The 22,813-nt window shown below is 56.9% G+C and overlaps 1 protein-coding gene across 1 annotated transcript in view; it reads right to left on the bottom strand.

Moving 5' to 3' along the window:
- Positions 1-363: 363 nt before the first annotated feature.
- The window catches only part of acadsb (acyl-CoA dehydrogenase short/branched chain), a 28,943-nt gene continuing 6,493 nt past the window's right edge, over positions 364-22,813 (bottom strand). The window contains exons 5-10 of the mRNA XM_014155401.2: positions 20,158-20,328; positions 19,561-19,686; positions 16,991-17,173; positions 15,529-15,666; positions 15,164-15,263; positions 364-1,751 (exon numbers count right to left, since the gene is read on the bottom strand). Of these exons, the coding sequence (XP_014010876.1) occupies positions 1,675-1,751; positions 15,164-15,263; positions 15,529-15,666; positions 16,991-17,173; positions 19,561-19,686; positions 20,158-20,328 (795 nt within the window). The 3' untranslated portion in view covers positions 364-1,674. The remainder of the gene's footprint in view (positions 1,752-15,163; positions 15,264-15,528; positions 15,667-16,990; positions 17,174-19,560; positions 19,687-20,157; positions 20,329-22,813) is intronic.

Below are 22,813 nucleotides of genomic sequence, written 5' to 3' on the forward strand. Positions count from 1 at the left end.
GGCTTCCAGTTGAAGCTCGCATCCGCTACAAGACCATGGTGATTGCCTACGGAGCTGTGAAGGGAACGGCACCTCCATACCTTCAGGCTCTGATCAGGCCCTACACCCAAACAAGGGCACTGCGTTCATCCACCACTGGCCTGCTGGCCCCCCTACCTCTGAGGAAGCACAGTTCCCGCTCAGCCCAGTCAAAACTGTTCGCTGCTCTGGCACCCCAATGGTGGAACAAGCTCCCTCACGACGCCAGGACAGCGGAGTCAATCACCACCTTCCGGAGACACCTGAAACCCCACCTCTTTAAGGAATACCTAGGATAGGATAAAGTAATCCTTCTAACCCCCCCCTTAAAAGATTTAGATGCACTATTGTAAAGTGGTTGTTCCACTGGATATCATAAGGTGAATGCACCATTTTGTAAGTCGCTCTGGATAAGAGCGTCTGCTAAATGACTTAAATGTAAATGTAAATGTAATATGCAGCGTTTACCGTGTATGCAGTCTCCACTAACCCGGGAACATTGCCTTTAAAAAAAAAGTTCAAATCATCAGCTGTAACGATGAACTTCCAACGATTCAGATTGAATAGAGCCCTAAAAACCAATTGGTCACAAAGAGGAGTGTATGACGGTCAGTCTACATGCTGAGGATACGGTCAGGAGATCAGGTCAGTCAACATGCTGAGGATACAGTCAGGAGATCAGGTCAGTCTACATGCTGAGGATACAGTCAGGAGATCAGGTCAGTCTACATGCTGAGGATACAGTCAGGAGATCAGGTCAGGTCAGTCTACATGCTGAGGATACAGTCAGGAGATCAGGTCAGTCTACATGCTGAGGATACGGTCAGGAGATCAGGTCAGTCAACATGCTGAGGATACAGTCAGGAGATCAGGTCAGTCTACATGCTGAGGATACGGTCAGGAGATCAGGTCAGTCAACATGCTGAGGATACAGTCAGGAGATCAGGTCAGTCTACATGCTGAGGATACAGTCAGGAGATCAGGTCAGGTCAGTCTACATGCTGAGGATACAGTCAGGAGATCAGGTCAGGTCAGTCTACATGCTGAGGATACAGTCAGGAGATCAGGTCAGGTCAGTCTACATGCTGAGGATACAGTCAGGAGATCAGGTCAGTCTACATGCTGAGGATACAGTCAGGAGATCAGGTCAGTCTACATGCTGAGGATAGAGTCAGGAGATCAGGTCAGTCTACATGCTGAGGATACAGTCAGGAGATCAGGTCAGTCTACATGCTGAGGATTCAGCCAGACCAGGTCAGTCTCCATGATGAGGAAACAGCCAGACCAGACCAGGAGGTCAGTCTACATGATGAGGATTCAGCCAGACCAGACCAGGAGGTCAGTCTACATGATGAGGATTCAGCCAGACCAGGTCAGGAGGTCAGTCTCCATGATGAAGAAACAGCCAGACCAGGTCAGTCTACATGATGAGGATTCAGCCAGACCAGGTCAGTCTCCATGATGAGGATTCAGCCAGACCAGGTCAGGAGGTCAGTCTACATGATGAGGAAACAGCCAGACCAGGTCAGGAGGTCAGTCTACATGATGAGGAAACAGCCAGACCAGGTCAGGTCAGTCTCCATGATGAAGAAACAGCCAGACCAGGTCAGGAGGAGGTCAGTCTACATGATGAGGAAACAGCCAGACCAGGTCAGCTCAGTGGTCATACTCCTTGTCTATAAACTTGGCCATGGTGGACAGCTGGATGTTGGTTGTTCCCTCATAAATGGTACCTGTATAGTTACACACATGGAAAAACAGCTTTAATGACCATGACACCAATACTGGAATAGAAAATTACACGTTATGTCCATAAATTCCACCAATAATTAAAATAGAGTTTTCCTTAAATCAGTACTGGACCAAAGAGTCTCAGAGTTCACTCAGTCTGTCTAACTGAGCCTGGATCTGCCAAATCGCTGCCATCAACAGTCAAAGTGTAACCAACCAATGAAAGCAAGTGTCATTGTGTCGTAAGAGCTTGATGGACCGTACCCTGGGTGAATGAGTGTGTCTGAAATAGCGCTCCATCCTCTATGCAGAACGCCACACCCCCTCTCTCCTAGCACCCCCCCTCTCTCCTAGCACCCACCCCCCGTCTCTCTTAGCACCCACCACCCTCTCTCTCCTAGCACCCCCCCCTCTCTCCTAGCACCCACCCCCCTCTCTCTCCTAGCACCACCCCCCTCTCTCCTAGCACCCACCCCCCTCTCTTTCCTAGCACCAACCCCCCCTCTCTCCTAGCACCCACCACCCCTCTCTCTCCTAGCACCCACCCCCCTCTCTCCTAGCACCCACCCCCTCTCCCTCTCTCCTAGCACCCACCCCCCTCTCTCTCCTAGCACCCACCCCCCTCTCTCTCCTAGCACCCACCCCCCTCTCCCTCTCTCCTAGCACCCACCCCCTCTCCCTCTCTCCTAGCACCCACCCCCTCTCCCTCTCTCCTAGCACCCACCCCCCTCTCTCCTAGCACCCACCCCCCTCTCTCCTAGCACCCACCCCCCTCTCCCTCTCTCCTAGCACCCACCCACCCCCTCTCTCATAGCACCCACCCCCCCCTCTCTCTCCTAGCACCCACCCCCCTCTCTCCTAGCACCCACCCACCCCTCTCTCTCCTAGCACCCACCAACCCCTCTCTCCTAGCACCCACCCACCCCTCTCTCTCCTAGCACCCACCCACCCCTCTCTCTCCTAGCACCCACCCCCCTCTCCCTCTCTCCTAGCACCCACCCCCCTCTCTCTCCTAGCACCCAACCCCCCTCTCTCCTAGCACCCACCCCCTCTCTCCTAGCACCCACCCACCCCTCTCTCTCCTAGCACCCAACCCCCTCTCTCTCCTAGCACCCACCCCCTCTCTCTCCTAGCACCCACCCCCTCTCTCCTGGCACCCACGCCCCTCTCTCTCCTGGCACCCACCCCCTCTCTCTCCTGGCACCCACGCCCCCTCTCTCTCCTGGCACCCACCCCCCCTCTCTCTCCTAGCACCCACCACCCCTCTCTCTCCTAGCACCCACCCCTCTCTCTCTCCTGGCACCCACCCCCTCTCTCTCCTAGCACCCACCCCCCTCTCCCTCTCTCCTAGCACCCACCCACCTCTCCCTCTCTCCTAGCAACCACCCCCCCTCTCTCTCCTAGCACCCACCCACCCCTCTCTCTCCTGGCACCCACCCCCTCTCTCTCCTGGCACCCACCCCCCCTCTCTCTCCTAGCACCCACCCCCCCTCTCTCTCCTGGCACCCACCCCCCCTCTCTCTCCTAGCACCCACCCACCCCCCTCTCTCCTAGCACCCCCCCTCTCTCCTAGCACCCACCCCCCCTCTCTCTCTAGCACCCACCCCCCCTCTCTCTCCTAGCACCCACCCCCCTCTCTCCTAGCACCCACCCCCCCTCTCTCCTACCACCCACCCCCCCTCTCTCCCTAGCACCCACCCCCCTCTCTCTCCCCTAGCACCCACTCCCCCTCTCTCTCTCCTAGCACCCAACCCCCCCTCTCTCTCCTAGCACCCAACCCCCCTCTCTCTCCTAGCACCCAACCCCCCCTCTCTCTCCTAGCACCCAACCCCCCTCTCTCTCCTAGCACCCACCCCCCCCTCTCTCTCCTAGCACCCACCCACCCCCCTCTCTCCTAGCACCCACCCCCCTCTCTCTCCTAGCACCCAACCCCCCCTCTCTCTCCTAGCACCCCCCCCCCTCTCTCCTAGCACCCACCCCCCTCTCCTCTCTCCTAGCACCCACCCCCCTCTCTCTCCTAGCACCCACCCCCCTCTCCCTCTCTCCTAGCACCCACCCCCCTCTCTCTCCTAGCACCCAACCCCCCCCTCTCTCCTAGCACCCACCCCCCTCTCCCTCTCTCCTAGCACCCACACCCCCTCTCTCTCCTAGCACCCACCCCCCTCTCCCTCTCTCCTAGCACCCACACCCCCTCTCTCTCCTAGCACCCAACCCCCCTCTCTCTCCTAGCACCCCTCCCCCTCTCTCTCCTAGCACCCACCCCCCTCTCCCTCTCTCCTAGCACCCACCCACCCCCCCTCTCTCATAGCACCCCCCCTCTCTCCTAGCACCCACCCCTCTCTCTTAGCACCCACCCCCCTCTCTCTCCTAGCACCCACCCCCCCTCTCTCTTAGCACCCACCCCCTCTCTCTCCTACCACCCACCCCCCTCTCTCCCCTAGCACCCACCCCCCTCTCTCTCCCCCTAGCACCCACTCCCCCTCTCTCTCTCCTAGCACCCAACCCCCCCTCTCTCTCCTAGCACCCAACCCCCCTCTCTCTCCTAGCACCCAACCCCCCCTCTCTCTCCTAGCACCCAACCCCCCTCTCTCTCCCTAGCACCCAACCCCCCCCTCTCTCCTAGCACCCACCCACCCCCTCTCTCCTAGCACCCACCCCCCCTCTCTCTCCTAGCACCCAACCCCCTCTCTCCTAGCACCCCTCCCCCTCTCTCTCCTAGCACCCACCCCCTCTCCCTCTCTCCTAGCACCCACCCCCCCTCTCTCTCCTAGCACCCACCCCCCTCTCCCTCTCTCCTAGCACCCACCCCCTCTCTCTCCTAGCACCCAACCCCCCTCTCTCCTAGCACCCACCCCCTCTCCCTCTCTCCTAGCACCCACACCCCCTCTCTCCCTAGCACCCAACCCCCCTCTCTCTCCTAGCACCCCCTCCCCCTCTCTCTCCTAGCACCCACCCCCTCTCCCTCTCCCTAGCACCCATCCCCCTCTCTCTCCTAGCACCCACCCCCCCTCTCCCTCTCTCCTAGCACCCACCCCCTCTCTCTCCTAGCACCCAACCCCCCCTCTCTCCTAGCACCCCCCCTCTCTCCTAGCACCCACCCCCCCCTCTCTCCTAGCACCCACCCCCCCTCTCCCTCTCTCCTAGCATCCACCCCCCTCTCCCTCTCTCCTAGCACCCACCCACCCCTCTCTCTCCTAGCACCCACCCACCCCTCTCTCTCCTAGCACCCCCCTCTCTCTCCTAGCACCCACCCACCCCTCTCTCTCCTAGCACCCCCCTCTCTCTCCTAGCACCCACCCACCCCTCTCTCTCCTAGCACCCACCCACCCACCCCTCTCTCTCCTAGCACCCACCCCTCTCTCTCCTGGCACCCACCCCCTCTCTCTCCTGGCACCCACCCCCTCTCTCTCCTGGCACCCACCCCCTCCCTCTCTCCTAGCACCCACCCACCCCCTCTCTCCTAGCACCCCCCCTCTCTCCTAGCACCAACCCCCTCTCTCTCCTAGCACCCACCCCCCTCTCTCCTAGCACCCACACCCCCCTCTCTCTCCTAGCACCCACCCCCCTCTCTCTCCTAGCACCCCCTCCCCCTCTCTCTCCTAGCACCCACCCCCTCTCCCTCTCTCCTAGCACCCATCCCCCCTCTCTCTCCTAGCACCCACCCCCTCTCCCTCTCTCCTAGCACCCACCCCCTCTCTCTCCTAGCACCCACCCCCCTCTCTCTCCTAGCACCCCCCCCCTCTCTCTCCTAGCACCCACCCCCCCTCTCTCTCCTAGCACCCACCCACCCCTCTCTCTCCTAGCACCCACCCCCCTCTCTCTCTCCTAGCACCCACCCCCTCTCCCTCTCTCCTAGCACCCACCCACCCCTCTCTCTCCTAGCACCCACCCACCCCTCTCTCTCCTAGCACCCAACCCCCCTCTCTCTCCTAGCACCCCCCCCCTCTCTCTCCTAGCACCCACCCCCCCTCTCCCTCTCTCCTAGCACCCATCCCCCTCTCTCTCCTAGCACCCACCCCCTCTCTCTCTCCTAGCACCCACCCCCCCTCTCTCTCCTAGCACCCAACCCCCCTCTCTCTCCTAGCACCCCCTCTCTCTCCTAGCACCCACCCACCCCTCTCTCTCCTAGCACCCACCCCCCCTCTCTCTCCTAGCACCCACCCCCCCTCTCCCTCTCTCCTAGCATCCACCCCCCTCTCCCTCTCTCCTAACACCCACCCCCCTCTCTCTCCTAGCACCCACCCACCCCTCTCTCTCCTAGCACCCCCCCCTCTCTCTCCTAGCACCCACCCACCCCTCTCTCTCCTAGCACCCCCCCTCTCTCTCCTAGCACCCACCCCCCTCTCCCTCTCTCCTAGCACCCACCCCCCCTCTCCCTCTCTCCTAGCACCCACCCCCCCCTCTCTCCTAGCACCCACCCACCCCTCTCTCTCCTAGCACCCCCCCCTCTCTCTCCTAGCACCCACCCACCCCTCTCTCTCCTAGCACCCACCCCCCTCCCTCTCTCCTAGCACCCACCCCCCTTCTCTCTCCTAGCACCCACCCACCCCTCTCTCTCCTAGCACCCACCCCTCTCTCTCCTAGCACCCACCCACCCCTCTCTCCTAGCACCCACCCCCCCCTCTCTCTCCTAGCACCCACCTACCCCCCTCTCTCTCCTAGCACCCACCCCTCTCTCTCCTAGCACCCACCCCCCTCTCTCTCCTAGCACCCACCCCCTCTCTCTCCTGGCACCCACCCCCCTCTCTCTCCTAGCACCCACCACCCCTCTCTCTCCTAGCACCCACCCCCCCTCTCTCTCCTGGCACCCACCCCCCTCTCTCTCCTGGCACCCACCCCCTCTCCCTCTCTCCTAGCACCCACCCACCCCCTCTCTCCTAGCACCCCCCTCTCTCCTAGCACCCACCCCCCTCTCTCCTAGCACCCACCCCCCTCTCTCCTAGCACCCACCCCCCTCTCTCTCCTAGCACCCAACCCCCCCCTCTCTCTCCTAGCACCCCCCCCCCCTCTCTCTCCTAGCACCCACCCCCTCTCCCTCTCTCCTAGCACCCACCCCCCCTCTCTCTCCTAGCACCCACCCCCTCTCCCTCTCTCCTAGCACCCACCCCCCTCTCTCTCCTAGCACCCAACCCCCCCTCTCTCTCCTAGCACCCCCCCCTCTCTCCTAGCACCCACCCACCCCTCTCTCTCCTAGCACCCACCCACCCCTCTCTCTCCTAGCACCCACCCCCTCTCCCTCTCTCCTAGCATCCACCCCCCTCCCTCTCTCCTAGCACCCACCCACCCCTCTCTCTCCTAGCACCCACCCACCCCTCTCTCTCCTAGCACCCAACCCCCTCTCTCTCCTAGCACCCCCCCCCTCTCTCTCCTAGCACCCACCCCCCTCTCCCTCTCTCCTAGCACCCACCCCCTCTCTCTCCTAGCACCCACCCCCTCCCTCTCTCCTAGCACCCACCCCCCCTCTCTCCTAGCACCCACCCACCCCTCTCTCTCCTAGCACCCACCCACCCCCTCTCTCTCCTAGCACCCACCCCCCCTCTCCCTCTCTCCTAGCACCCACCCCCCTCTCCCTCTCTCCTAGCACCCACCCACCCCTCTCTCTCCTAGCACCCACCCCCCCTCTCTCTCCTAGCACCCACCCCCCCTCTCTCTCCTGGCACCCACCCCCCCTCTCTCTCCTGGCACCCACCCCCCCTCTCTCTCCTAGCACCCACCCCCCCTCTCTCTCCTGGCACCCACCCCCCCTCTCTCTCCTAGCACCACCCACCCCCCCTCTCTCCTAGCACCAACCCCCCCCCTCTCCTAGCACCCACCCCCCTCTCTCTCCTAGCACCCACCCACCCCCTCTCTCCTAGCACCCACCCCCCTCTCTCTCCTAGCACCCAACCCCCCTCTCCCTCTCTCCTAGCACCCACCCCCCTCTCTCTCCTAGCACCCAACCCCCTCTCCCTCTCTCCTAGCACCCACCCCCCTCTCTCTCCTAGCACCCAACCCCCCTCTCTCCTAGCACCCACCCCTCTCCCTCTCTCCTAGCACCCACACCCCCTCTCTCTCCTAGCACCCAACCCCCTCTCTCTCCTAGCACCCCTCCCCCCTCTCTCTCCTAGCACCCACCCCCTCTCCCTCTCTCCTAGCACCCACCCCCCTCTCTCTCCTAGCACCCACCCCCCCTCTCCCTCTCTCCTAGCACCCACCCCCCTCTCTCTCCTGGCACCCACCCCCCCTCTCTCTCCTGGCACCCACCCCCCTCTCTCTCCTAGCACCCACCCCCTCTCTCTCCTGGCACCCACCCCCCCTCTCTCTCCTGGCACCCACCCCCCTCTCTCTCCTAGCAGCCACCCACCCCCCTCTCTCCTAGCACCAACCCCCCTCTCCTAGCACCCACCCCCCTCTCTCTCCTAGCACCCACCCACCCCCCTCTCTCCTAGCACCCACCCCCCCTCTCTCTCCTAGCACCCACCCCCTCTCCCTCTCTCCTAGCACCCACCCCCTCTCTCTCCTAGCACCCACCCCCCCTCTCTCCTAGCACCCACCCACCCCCTCTCTCCTAGCACCCACCCCCCTCTCTCTCCTAGCACCCACCCCCCTCTCCCTCTCTCCTAGCACCCACCCCCCTCTCTCTCCTAGCACCCACCCCCTCTCCCTCTCTCCTAGCACCCACCCCCCTCTCTCCTAGCACCCAACCCCCCTTCTCTCCTAGCACCCACCCCCTCCCTCTCTCCTAGCACCCACACCCCCTCTCTCTCCTAGCACCCAACCCCCTCTCTCTCCTAGCACCCCCCCCTCTCTCTCCTAGCACCCACCCCCCTCTCCCTCTCTCCTAGCACCCATCCCCCTCTCTCTCCTAGCACCCATCCCCCCTCTCTCTCCTAGCACCCACCCCCTCTCCCTCTCTCCTAGCACCCACCCCCCTCTCTCTCCTAGCACCCACCCCCCCCTCTCTCTCCTAGCACCCCCCCTCTCTCTCCTAGCACCCACCCACCCCTCTCTCTCCTAGCACCCACCCCCCCTCTCCCTCTCTCCTAGCACCCACCCCCTCTCCCTCTCTCCTAGCACCCACCCCCCTCTCTCTCCTAGCACCCACCCACCCCTCTCTCTCCTAGCACCCACCCCCCCTCTCCCTCTCTCCTAGCATCCACCCCCCTCTCCCTCTCTCCTAGCACCCACCCACCCCTCTCTCTCCTAGCACCCACCCACCCCCCTCTCTCTTAGCACCCACCCCCCTCTCTCTCCTAGCACCCACCCCCTCTCTCTCCTAGCACCCACCCCCTCTCTCTCCTACCACCCACCCCCCTCTCTCCCCTAGCACCCAACCCCCTCTCTCTCCTGGCACCCACCCCCCTCTCTATCCTGGCACCCACCCCCCTCTCTATCCTGGCACCCACCCCCCTCTCTCCTGGCACCCACCCCCTCTCTCTCCTGGCACCCACCCCCCTCTCCCTCTCTCCTAGCACCCACCCACCCCCCTCTCTCCTAGCACCCCCCCCCTCTCTCCTAGCACCCACCCCCCCTCTCTCCTAGCACCCACCCCCTCTCTCTCCTAGCACCCACCCCCCTCTCTCTCCTAGCACCCACCACCCCTCTCTCTCCTAGCACCCACCCCCTCTCTCTCCTGGCACCCACCCCCTCTCCCTCTCTCCTAGCACCCACCCACCCCCCCTCTCTCCTAGCACCCCCCTCTCTCCTAGCACCAACCCCCCCTCTCTCCTAGCACCCACCCCCCTCTCTCCTAGCACCCACCCCCTCTCTCTCCTAGCACCCAACCCCCCTCTCTCTCCTAGCACCCACCCCCTCTCTCTCCTAGCACCCACCCCCCTCTCCCTCTCTCCTAGCACCCACCCCCCCTCTCTCTCCTAGCACCCACCCCCCTCTCCCTCTCTCCTAGCACCCACCCCCCCCTCTCTCTCCTAGCACCCAACCCCCCCTCTCTCTCCTAGCACCCCCCCCTCTCTCCTAGCACCCACCCACCCCTCTCTCTCCTAGCACCCACCCACCCCTCTCTCTCCTAGCACCCACCCCCTCTCCCTCTCTCCTAGCACCCACCCCCTCTCCCTCTCTCCTAGCACCCACCCACCCCCTCTCTCCTAGCACCCACCCACCCCTCTCTCTCCTAGCACCCAACCCCCTCTCTCTCCTAGCACCCCCCCCCCTCTCTCCTAGCACCCACCCCCCTCTCCCTCTCTCCTAGCACCCATCCCCCCTCTCTCTCCTAGCACCCACCCCCCTCTCCCTCTCTCCTAGCACCCACCCCCTCTCTCTCCTAGCACCCAACCCCCCCTCTCTCTCCTAGCACCCCCCCTCTCTCTCCTAGCACCCACCCACCCCTCTCTCCCTAGCACCCACCCCCCTCTCCCTCTCTCCTAGCATCCCACCCCCCTCTCCCTCTCTCCTAGCACCCACCCACCCCTCTCTCTCCTAGCACCCACCCACCCCTCTCTCTCCTAGCACCCACCACCCCTCTCTCTCCTAGCACCCACCCCCCCTCTCTCTCCTGGCACCCACCCCCCCTCTCTCTCCTAGCACCCACCCACCCCTCTCTCTCCTAGCACCCACCACCCCTCTCTCTCCTAGCACCCACCCCCCCTCTCTCTCCTGGCACCCACCCCCCCTCTCTCCTGGCACCCACCCCCTCTCCCTCTCTCCTAGCACCCACCCACCCCCCTCTCTCCTAGCACCCACCCCCTCTCTCCTAGCACCAACCCCCCTCTCTCCTAGCACCCACCCCCCTCTCTCCTAGCACCCACCCCCCCTCTCTCTCCTAGCACCCAACCCCCCTCTCTCTCCTAGCACCCCTCCCCCTCTCTCTCCTAGCACCCACCCCCCTCTCCTCTCTCCTAGCACCCATCCCCCTCTCTCTCCTAGCACCCACCCCCTCTCCCTCTCTCCTAGCACCCACCCCCCCTCTCTCCTAGCACCCAACCCCCCTCTCTCTCCTAGCACCCACCCCCCTCTCTCTCCTAGCACCCACCCACCCCTCTCTCTCCTAGCACCCACCCCCCCCTCTCTCCTAGCACCCACCCCCCCCCTCTCTCTCCTAGCATCCCCCCCCCTCTCTCTCCTAGCACCCACCCACCCCTCTCTCTCCTAGCACCCCTCCCCCCTCTCTCTCCTAGCACCCACCCCCCTCTCCCTCTCTCCTAGCACCCACCCCCCCTCTCTCTCCTAGCACCCACCCCCTCTCCCTCTCTCCTAGCACCCACCCCCCTCTCTCTCCTAGCACCCACCCACCCCTCTCTCTCCTAGCACCCACCCACCCCTCTCTCTCCTAGCACCCACCCCCCTCTCCCTCTCTCCTAGCACCCACCCCCCTCTCCCTCTCTCCTAGCACCCACCCCCCCTCTCTCTCCTAGCACCCACCCCCCTCTCTCTCCTGGCACCCACCCCCCTCTCTCTCCTGGCACCCACCCCCCCTCTCTCCTGGCACCCACCCCCTCTCTCTCCTGGCACCCACCCCCCTCTCTCTCCTGGCACCCACCCCCCTCTCTCTCCTAGCACCCACCCCCCCCTCTCTCCTAGCACCAACCCCCCTTCTCCTAGCACCCACCCCCCTCTCTCTCCTAGCACCCACCCACCCCCTCTCTCCTAGCACCCACCCCCTCTCTCTCCTAGCACCCACCCCCCTCTCCCTCTCTCCTAGCACCCACCCCCCTCTCTCTCCTAGCACCCAACCCCTCTCCCTCTCTCCTAGCACCCACCCCCCTCTCTCTCCTAGCACCCACCCCCCCCTCTCTCCTAGCACCCACCCCCTCTCCCTCTCTCCTAGCACCCACCCCCCCTCTCTCTCCTAGCACCCAACCCCCTCTCTCTCCTAGCACCCCTCCCCCTCTCTCCTAGCACCCACCCCCCTCTCCCTCTCTCCTAGCACCCATCCCCCCTCTCTCTCCTAGCACCCACCCCCCTCTCCCTCTCTCCTAGCACCCACCCCCCTCTCTCTCCTAGCACCCACCCCCCTCTCCTAGCACCCCCCTCTCTCCTAGCACCAACCCCCCCTCTCTCCTAGCACCCACCCCCCCTCTCTCCTAGCACCCACCACCCTCGCTCTCCTAGCACCCACCCCCCTCTCTCTCCTAGCACCCACCCCCCTCTCTCTCCTAGCACCCACCCCCCTCTCTCTCTCCTAGCACCCACCCACCCCCCTCTCTCCTAGCACCCACCCCCTCTCCCTCTCTCCTAGCACCCACCCCCCTCTCTCTCCTAGCACCCACCCCCCTCTCTCTCCTAGCACCCAACCCCCTCTCTCTCCTAGCACCCAACCCCCCCTCTCTCTCCTAGCACCCAACCCCCCTCTCTCCTAGCACCCACCCACCCCCTCTCTCTCCTAGCACCCCCCTCTCCCTCTCTCCTAGCACCCACCCCCCCCTCTCTCCTAGCCCCAACCCCCCCCTCTCTCTCCTAGCACCCAACCCCCCTCTCTCTCCTAGCACCCACCCCCCACTCTCTCCTAGCACCCACCCCCCTCTCTCTCCTAGCACCCCCCTCTCTCTCCTAGCACCCACCCCCCCTCCTCTCTCCTAGCACCCACCCCCCCTCTCTCTCCTAGCACCCACCCCCCTCTCCCTCTCTCCTAGCACCCAACCCCCTCTCTCTCCTAGCACCCACCCACCCCCTCTCTCTCCTAGCACCCACCCCCCCTCCCTCTCTCCTAGCACCCACCCCCCCACCTCTCTCCTAGCACCCACCCCCCTCTCCCTCTCTCCTAGCACCCACCCCCCTCTCTCTCCTAGCACCCACCCCCTCTCTCTCCTAGCACCCACCCCCCTCTCCCTCTCTCCTAGCACCCACCCCCCTCTCCCTCTCTCCTAGCACCCACCCCCCTCTCTCTCCTAGCACCCACCCCCCCTCTCTCTCCTAGCACCCACCCCCCTCTCTCTCCTGGCACCCACCCCCCTCTCTCTCCTGGCACCCACCCCCCTCTCTCTCCTGGCACCCACCCCCCTCTCTCTCCTAGCACCCACCCCCTCTCCTAGCACCCACCCCCCACTCTCTCCTAGCACCCACCCCCCTCTCCCTCTCTCCTAGCACCCACCCCCTCTCTCTCCTAGCACCCACCCCCTCTCTCTCCTGGCACCCACCCCCCTCTCTCTCCTGGCACCCACCCCCTCTCTCTCCTGGCACCCACCCCCTCTCTCTCCTGGCACCCACCCCCCTCTCTCCTAGCACCAACCCCCCCTCTCCTAGCACCCAACCCCCTCTCTCTCCTAGCACCCAACCCCCTCTCTCTCCTAGCACCCCCCCCCCCCTCTCTCCTAGCACCCACCCCCCCTCTCCCTCTCTCCTAGCACCCACCCCCACCTCTCTCCTAGCACCCCCCCCTCTCTCCTAGCACCCACCCCCCTCTCTCCTAGCACCCACCCCCCTCTCTCTCCTAGCACCCACCCCCTCTCTCTCCTAGCACCCACCCCCTCTCTCTCCTGGCACCCACCCCCCTCTCTCTCCTGGCACCCACCCCCTCTCTCCTGGCACCCACCCCCCTCTCTCTCCTGGCACCCACCCCCCTCTCTCCTGGCACCCACCCCCCTCTCTCCTAGCACCCACCCCCCTCTCTCCTAGCACCCAACCCCCCTCTCTCTCCTAGCACCCCCCCCCTCTCTCTCCTAGCACCCACCCCCTCTCCCTCTCTCCTAGCACCCACCCCCCTCTCTCCTAGCACCCCCCCTCTCTCCTAGCACCCACCCCCCTCTCTCTTAGCACCCACCCCCTCTCTCTCCTAGCACCCACCCCCCCTCTCTCCTAGCACCCACCCCCCTCTCTCTCCTAGCACCCACCCCCCTCTCTCTCTCTCCTGGCACCCACCCCCCCTCTCTCTCCTAGCACCCACCCCCCCTCTCTCTCCTAGCACCCACCCACCCCCCTCTCTCCTAGCACCCCCTCTCTCTCCTAGCACCCACCACACCTCGCTCTCCTAGCACCCACCCCCCTCTCTCTCCTAGCACCCACCCCCTCTCTCTCTCCTGGCACCCACCCCCCTCTCTCTCCTAGCACCCACCCACCCCCCCTCTCTCCTAGCACCCCCTCTCTCTCCTAGCACCCACCCCTCTCTCCTAGCACCCACCCCCCTCTCTCCTTAGCACCCACCCCCCCCTCTCTCCTAGCACCCACCCCCCTCTCTCTCTAGCACCCACCCCCCTCTCTCTCCTACCACCCACCCCCCTCTCTCTCCCTAGCACCCACCCCCCTCTCTCTCTCCTAGCACCCAACCCCCCCTCTCTCCTAGCACCCACCCCCCTCTCTCTCCTAGCACCCACCCACCCCCCCTCTCTCCTAGCACCCACCCACCCACCCCCCTCTCTCCTAGCACCCACCCCCCTCTCTCTCCTAGCATCCACCCCCCCTCTCCCTCTCTCCTAGCACCCACCCACCCCCCTCTCTCCTAGCACCCACCCACCCCTCTCTCTCCTAGCACCCCCCTCTCTCTCCTAGCACCCACCCACCCCTCTCTCCTAGCACCCCCCCCCTCTCTCTCCTAGCACCCACCCACCCCTCTCTCTCCTAGCACCCACCCACCCCTCTCTCCTAGCACCCCCCCTCTCTCTTAGCACCCACCCCCTCCTCTCTCCTAGCACCCACCCCCCCCCTCTCTCTTAGCACCCACCCCCTCTCTCTCCTACCACCCACCCCCTCTCTCTCCTACCACCCACCCCCCTCTCTCCCCTAGCACCCACCCCCCTCTCTCTCCTAGCACCCACCCACCCCCCTCTCTCCTAGCACCAACCCCCCCCCCTCTCCTAGCACCAACCCCCCCTCTCCTAGCACCCACCCCCTCTCTCCTAGCACCCAACCCCCCCTCTCTCTCCTAGCACCCACCCCCTCTCTCTCCTAGCACCCACCCCCTCTCTCTCCTGGCACCCACCCCCTCTCTCTCCTGGCACCCACCCCCCTCTCTCTCCTGGCACCCACCCACCCCCCTCTCTCCTAGCACCAACCCCCCCTCTCCTAGCACCCACCCCCTCTCTCCTAGCACCCACCCACCCACCCCCCTCTCTCCTAGCACCCCCCCTCTCCTAGCACCAACCCCCCTCTCTCCTAGCACCCACCCCCTCGCTCCTAGCACCCACCCCCCCCTCTCTCCTAGCACCCACCCCCTCTCTCTCCTAGCACCCACCCCCCTCTCTCTCCTAGCACCCACCCCCCTCTCTCTCCTAGCACCCACCCACCCCTCTCTCCTAGCACCCACCCACCCCCTCTCTCCTAGCACCCACCCACCCCTCTCTCTCCTAGAACACCAAGGTCAGACCAGACAGAGGAATTCCTCGAGGATCAGATTACCTTCTGTGTCGCCCAGCACCACCCCCTCCACCTTGCTGTGGCCCAATAACTAGCTAGCTAACTGTAGTTATGACGTTCCCGAGTTACACCCCCCCGGGTTGCATAGCAACAGTACAGGATAGCTTTGGAACTAGCCATAGAAACGTACCTATTTTACAATCTCTGTAGTATTTCTCAATAGGGTAGTCTTTGGTGAAGCCTACTCCTCCCATCCACTCGATGCATTTTGAAGTGGTCAACGTTGCGACCTAATTTACGGAGAGAGGAACAATCAAGATATTGTTAAACAACACAAATACTGTGAGGCCGTTGTATGAAATAGTTTGGATTTGCACTGTTCATTCCCTCTATTAGAAGAGCAGGGCGAACGGACCCTCTCGGAGCGTGGCGAACGAACCCTCTCGGAGCAGGGTTCTGATACAGGACCAGTCCAGTGATTGCTGATCTACGATCATATACTCTCACTCTGAGTTGCTTTAAGAATATGGGCCTCGGTCTCTACATTGAGCTCACCTCTGAGGTGAAGTACTTGGCCATGCAGGCCTCCTTGATGAAAGGTCTTCCTGCCTCCTTCAGCCGGGCAGCGTTGTAGGTAAGCAACCTGGCAGCCTCTATCTGGGTGGCTACATGGGCAATCTGGTGCTGCATGGCCTGTAACACATTACAGAAGCATCCTTTAGATGTGGTGCTGCATGGCCTGTAACACATTACAGAAGCATCCTTTAGATGTGGTGCTGGATGGCCTGTAACACATTACAGAAGCATCCTTTAGATGTGGTGCTACATGGCCTGTAACACATTACAGAAGCATCCTTTAGATGTGGTGCTGGATGGCCTGTAACACATTACAGAAGCATCCTTTAGATGTGGTGCTGCATGGCCTGTAACACATTACAGAAGCATCCTTTAGATGTGGTGCTGCATGGCCTGTAACACATTACAGAAGCATCCTTTAGATGTGGTGCTGGATGGCCTGTAACACATTACAGAAGCATCCTTTAGATGTGGTGCTACATGGCCTGTAACACATTACAGAAGCATCCTTTAGATGTGGTGCTGCATGGCCTGTAACACATTACAGAAGCATCCTTTAGATGTGGTGCTGGATGGCCTGTAACACATTACAGAAGCATCCTTTAGATGTGGTGCTACATGGCCTGTAACACATTACAGAAGCATCTTTTAGATGTGGTGCTGTAACACATTACAGAAGCATCCTTTAGATGTGGTGCTGCATGGCCTGTAACACATTATAGAAGCATACTTTAGATGTGGTGCTGCATGGCCTGTAACACATTACAGAAGCATCCTTTAGATGTGGTGCTGTAACACATTACAGAAGCATCCTTTAGATGTGGTGCTGTAACACATTATAGAAGCATCCTTTAGATGTGGTGCTGCATGGCCTGTAACACATTACAGAAGCATCCTTTAGATGTGGTGCTGTAACACATTATAGAAGCATACTTTAGATGTGGTGCTGCATGGCCTGTAACACATTACAGAAGCATCCTTTAGATGTGGTGCTGTAACACATTACAGAAGCATCCTTTAGATGTGGTGCTGGATGACCTGTAACACATTACAGAAGTATCACGATCACTAGTGTGCTGGAGTTTCCGTTCAATACAACACTGGTTGTGTGTGGCTCAGGTGGTAGAGCATGGCGCTTGCAATGCCAGGGCTGTGGGTTCGATTCCCGCTGGGGCCAGCCAGGCTAAAACGTATGCAGGCATGACTAAGTCGCTTTGGATTTTTTTTTTAAAGTGTTTGCTAAATGGCCTTGATTATTATTATTATTATTATTATATTAAAAACGGAGAACAATGGAGGCTTTTAAAATAAATCACAAAGATTAGTTTGATAGAAGCCAGTAAGCCACACACTGATCATAGCAGCAACACCTACAAGTGGAGAAACATTACATTTAATATCCAGGAAATGTATAAAAATGTTTTAAATGAATACGTTTTACCTGGAAGTCGAAGATGCGTTTGCCAAACTGAACCCTCTGTCTGGTGTAGGGAACGGCGTGGTCGAAGCAACCCTGAGCCAATCCCAACATCTGAGCAGCGATACCAATCCTGCCTTCATTCAGCATGCCGATGGCGTACTTGTACCCGTGGCCGACCTGACCCAAGATGTTCTTCTCAGGAACCTTCAACAAAATCAGAATCGAATTTTATTCAATCGTAAAGTACATTTCCACGTACCCAGAATTTGACTTGGTGAAGTGTTGGTGGCAGCAACACACAAAATATTAGGCTCTGTTCCCCCGACTAAAACAACTGTTGGTCGACCAAGAGTCCTCTGTTCTTTCGAAATTAAAAAAAAAAAAGTTGTATTTTTTTTTCAGATCGATAGATATAGACACACCCTACGTGTTTAATAAAAATCAACTACATTCACTGAGCTTGTCTGATGCTTTAAGCGCACTGTTTGATTAAATAATTAAAGACACAAAATGATTCAATAGGGTGTTAGACGGCACTTGCAACGCTGTGTAACAATAAAACAATTTTAAAAAGCAGCGAATGCCTGTGTTGCTGGGGAACGTTGTCCCGCTCTCCTCCCTGCTGCAGCTAGCAGGCATCACAATACAGCAATAGTGTTTATTGTGCTGTCCGTGCTGCAACATAATTACAGACATTTCTACTTGTTGTTTCTCTGACTGAAAAGTTCTGTTAGCGTAAATTTGTCCGTCTAAATACATCTAGTCCTCGCTCTCTTTATGTGACCAATAGTACCTGACCTATAGCCTATCATAATCCCTATTAATTGGTTATAAACTCCGAATACGTTGACAGCAAAATGGATACGGAGGATGTGAATAAGAAACTTGAAAACGGGGGAATGTTTACTGGTTGCTCAGGAGGGAACGGGAAAGTCAGATACGTGGAAGACATTTGATTTAGTTGTGGAAACTACTAGAGATATGAGAAAAAAACACACCAAACAGCTGTTAGATTACAAAGAGAACATCTCACCATTTGGAACAGCGTAAACATTTTTAAGTGTACCAGAGAGTCTGTTCATAACGGATTGTAAAATAACGCAATTGCTGACACATTGCGGTTTATTTATTGTTTAGGCTAATTATTCAAGGCTACTTTTATTTCCTTTTAAAACTAAAATGTTTTGATTACATTTCTAAGCATGAATGACTCGTATGCTGTGTGATGACACGAACGAACGATTGATTGATTGGGTATAGGAGGTGTGGTATTTGGCCAATATAACACGGCTAAGGGCTGTTCTTAGGCACGACGCAACACGGAGGTAACCAATACGCTGGTTACCTTTGCCATTACGCACATAGCAACGGTAACCAATACGCTGGTTACCTTTGCCATTACGCACATAGCAACGGTAACCAATACGCTGGTTACCTTTGCTATTACGCACATAGCAACGTGGTCTAAGGAAAGAGGGCAAAGTCAACGGCGCACTGAAGATCATGGTTCAGAACGACGGACAGCGACAGCTATCCAACGAGGGAGAAAACACATTCGTTATAAAATAATATTTTTTTTTTATTAGTGTTGCACTGTTGTTCTTACATAATATAACCAATATATAATCATTTCAGTAGCACATGTCTTAACAGTGATGGACTATGCCATCCCCACGGCCTCAGCAACGGATTGGTCCACTCGGACAGACGCAAATCACATGGGTGTCTTGTACGCCAATGAAAAACAATGTAATAATTTCAGACTGCTCGACTAAAGAAATCTCTGTCGACTAACAGCCTATCGAGCAAAAAATGGACCAGTCAATTAAACGGGGTCAGCCCTACAAAATATATAGACAGAATCTAAAATATGGATACAATAAAAAACAAAAACGGCCACTTCTAGAGAGTACAGACACATTTCCTATAATCAGCTAGAAGGTAGAGTCATTATTATACACGTACATTACCGTTCAATCAACATGCTTCTGATCTGATGAAACAGGTTGATGCCTATCAGATTCACCTTTTCATTGCTGCTTGTTGTTACTGTTTATATTTAAAATGTGTGTGGTCTCTACCTTGATGTTATCCAGGTTGAAGAGCCTACCTACCTTGATGTTGTCCAGGTTGAAGAGCCCACCTACCTTGATGTTATCCAGGTTGAAGAGCCTACCTACCTTGATGTTATCCAGGTTGAAGAGCCTACCTACCTTGATGTTGTCCAGGTTGAGAGGACAGGTTGAAGAGCCTACCTACCTTGATGTTATCCAGGTTGAAGAGCCTACCTACCTTGATGTTGTCCAGGTTGAAGAGCCTACCTACCTTGATGTTATCCAGGTTGAAGAGCCTACCATGATGTTATCCAGGTTGAGAGGACAGGTTGAAGAGCCTACCTACCTTGATGTTATCCAGGTTGAAGAGCGTACCTACCTTGATGTTATCCAGGTTGAGAGGACAGGTTGAAGAGCCTACCTACCTTGATATTGTCCAGGTTGAAGAGCCTACGTACCTTGATGTTGTCCAGGTTGAAGAGCCTACCTACCTTGATATTATCCAGGTTGAGAGGACAGGTTGAACAGCCTACCTACCTTGATGTTATCCAGGTTGAGAGGACAGGTTGAAGAAGCTCTCAGACCCAGTTTGTTCTCCTTCTTGCCGATCTGAAGCCCCTCGGTGTCTCTGTCCACGATGAAGCAGGTGATACCTCTGTGACCCTGTCAACAAAAGAGGAAGATACTGTCATTTACTGCTTGATACAAAAATCACTAAACTTTATTGGTCACATACACAGGTTCCAACACCGTATAAAACCAGGAAGGAGCCGTTTCCTAGGAGCTACCTCTCAACAGGACATATCAAACACTAAGGAGAAACTCCTCTACAGCCTGAAGACAAACACTACCATAACTACTACAGGTTAGAAGGATTGGAATAACTAAGTTACCGGACCATGAGGCCTGGAAATCAAGGATATGTTCCTTAGACATGAAACGGGGGGAAAAAAACTGTTCAAAACAGAGGGAAACGGAGGTACTATCTGAACTTGTCCAATGATAAATTACGTTTTCATTTTCCGTTGCACAGCGTTTTTAAAATGGTATGCGTCGGTGTGCCCCTAATGAACTAGACCCTGTTGTTTGGTAACTGCGTGGGTTTGTTCGGTGACTGCATGTGTTTGAACTCACAGCAGACGGGTCCACGTTGGCCATCACCAGAAACACACCAGCTTGCTCTGCGTTACTGATCCACATCTTGGAACCGTTGATGACGTAATAGTCCCAGTGTTTGTCAGCACGCGTCTTCAGAGAGAAGGCATCGCTCCCCGACTCTGCTTCTGACAGGCAGAAACTACCAACCTACAAGACAGGACAACAAGGTATCAGTATCATTACATGGACAGGTCTGGAACTACCAACCTACAGGACAACAAGGTATCATTACATGGACAGGTCTGGAACTACCAACCTACAGAACAACAAGGTATCAGTATCATTACATGGACAGGTCTGGAACTACCAACCTACAGGACAACAAGGTATCAGTATCATTACATGGACAGGTCTGGAACTACCAACCTACAGGACAACAAGGTATCATTACATGGACAGGTCTGGAACTACCAACCTACAGAACAACAAGGTATCAGTATCATTACATGGACAGGTCTGGAACTACCAACCTACAGGACAACAAGGTATCAGTATCATTACATGGACAGGTCTGGAACTACCAACCTACAGAACAACAAGGTATCAGTATCATTACATGGACAGGTCTGGAACTACCAACCTACAGGACAACAAGGTATCATTACATGGACAGGTCTGGAACTACCAACCTACAGAACAACAAGGTATCAGTATCATTACATGGACAGGTCTGGAACTACCAACCTACAGGACAACAAGGTATCAGTATCATTACATGGACAGGTCTGGAACTACCAACCTACAGAACAACAAGGTATCAGTATCATTACATGGACAGGTCTGGAACTACCAACCTACAGGACAACAAGGTATCAGTATCATTACATGGACAGGTCTGGAACTACCAACCTACAGGACAACAAGGTATCATTACATGGACAGGTCTGGAACTACCAACCTACAGGACAACAAGGTATCATTACATGGACAGGTCTGGAACTACCAACCTACAGGACAACAAGGTATCATTACATGGACAGGTCTGGAACTACCAACCTTCAGGACAACAAGGTATCAGTATCATTACATGGGCGGGACACAGTGCCTTCAGAAAGTATTCATACCCCTTCACCAATGTTCCCTCATTTTTTGAGGCACTGAGCAAATTGTAGGACTTGTGAGTGGAAACATGAACATTGAGAATTTTGTGCAACTTTTTCGGCGAGCGTTTACAGTGAACACAGAGGCTGTACCCTTACAGTTTTAGACAGTAGCCAATAGGCTGAACCCTGACAGTTTTAGACAGTAGCCAATAGGCTGGACCCTGACAGTTTTAGACAGTAGCCAATAGGCTGAACCCTTACAGTTATAGACAGTAGCCAATAGGCTGAACCCTTACAGTTTTAGACAGTAGCCAATAGGTTATTGTGGATATTGGACTATAATGTAGGTCTACCTATATATATAGTGCAAACTAAATGGGGCGAACTCAGTTAAATTCAATCTCTTGCGTTTCCTCCGCGCGGCATGGCGTTTCCCCCCGCCCGGCTGTCCTGGAGGAAGTGCGCGACCAGTTAACGGAACATTGCCCTTGATTCATTTCCACATTTAGTTGTGTTACACCCTGAACTCAAAACCGGATTTGTTGCGGATAATAATCAGTGCGTGATGATTTAGTGCACACACAATTTACTTTTTCGCTTATGCTTTCATGTACAGAATAAAAATCTGAAGTTCAATATGTTTCCATCGCATTTTCAACTCTACCAATAGTTTTGTCCAAAAACTGGTCCCGTGTGGCTCAGTTGGTAGAGCATGGTGTTTGCAATGCCAGGGTTGTGGGTTCGATTTCCATGGGGGACCAGTACGGGGAAAAAATTTATGAAATGTATGCATTCACTACTGTAAGTCGCTCTGGATAAGAGCGTCTGCTAAATGACTAAAATGTAAATGTAAATGACTCCCCCCCCAACCATCTAAAAAATGCGTAAACTCAGATTTTTTTCTTCATATTCGCATATGTTGTAGTTTAGACCCTACTTGTTCCCACCATCGGTTGAGACACAACATGCTCTTAAACACAGAGTGGGTCATTTCAAATCATAGAAATATAAATTATAGAATGTACCTATCACTTCAGACCACTGCAATTTAGCTGGTACACCATTGGCATTTAAATGTAATTGAAATATTAACTTCTAATTACTACCCCAAATATGGCTGCCATTGAATGACAACTTAAATGGTAATGTCTATTCTATTATATCTATGATTTCAATAGGTTTCCTATGGAGGATTGACAGTATACTTTAAAACTACAGATATTACTACCATTTATCAGCCAAAACATTATACCCATCCTGTATTCAAGATCCTGCCGTGTCTCAACCAATGGTGGGCACAATATTTAAAAAAAACCTCAGCTGTAAAATATGGTCCAAGATACAACACGAAGAATAAGAAGAAAAAAACAGAGTGAAGAATGAAGCAGGTTTTCCTCTAGGATTTTACCTGTGCTTAGCTCTATTCCGTTAATTTTTTTTATCCTGAAAAACTCCCCAGTACTTAACGATTACAAGCATACCCATAACATGATGCAGCCACTATACATAACACTTTGTATCCAGGACAAAGTTAATTACTTTGCCACATTTTGTTCAGTATTACATTTACATTTAAGTCATTTAGCAGA

The sequence above is a fragment of the Salmo salar genome, chromosome ssa18 (assembly GCF_905237065.1).
Source record: "Salmo salar chromosome ssa18, Ssal_v3.1, whole genome shotgun sequence".
NCBI classification, from domain to species: domain Eukaryota; kingdom Metazoa; phylum Chordata; class Actinopteri; order Salmoniformes; family Salmonidae; genus Salmo; species Salmo salar.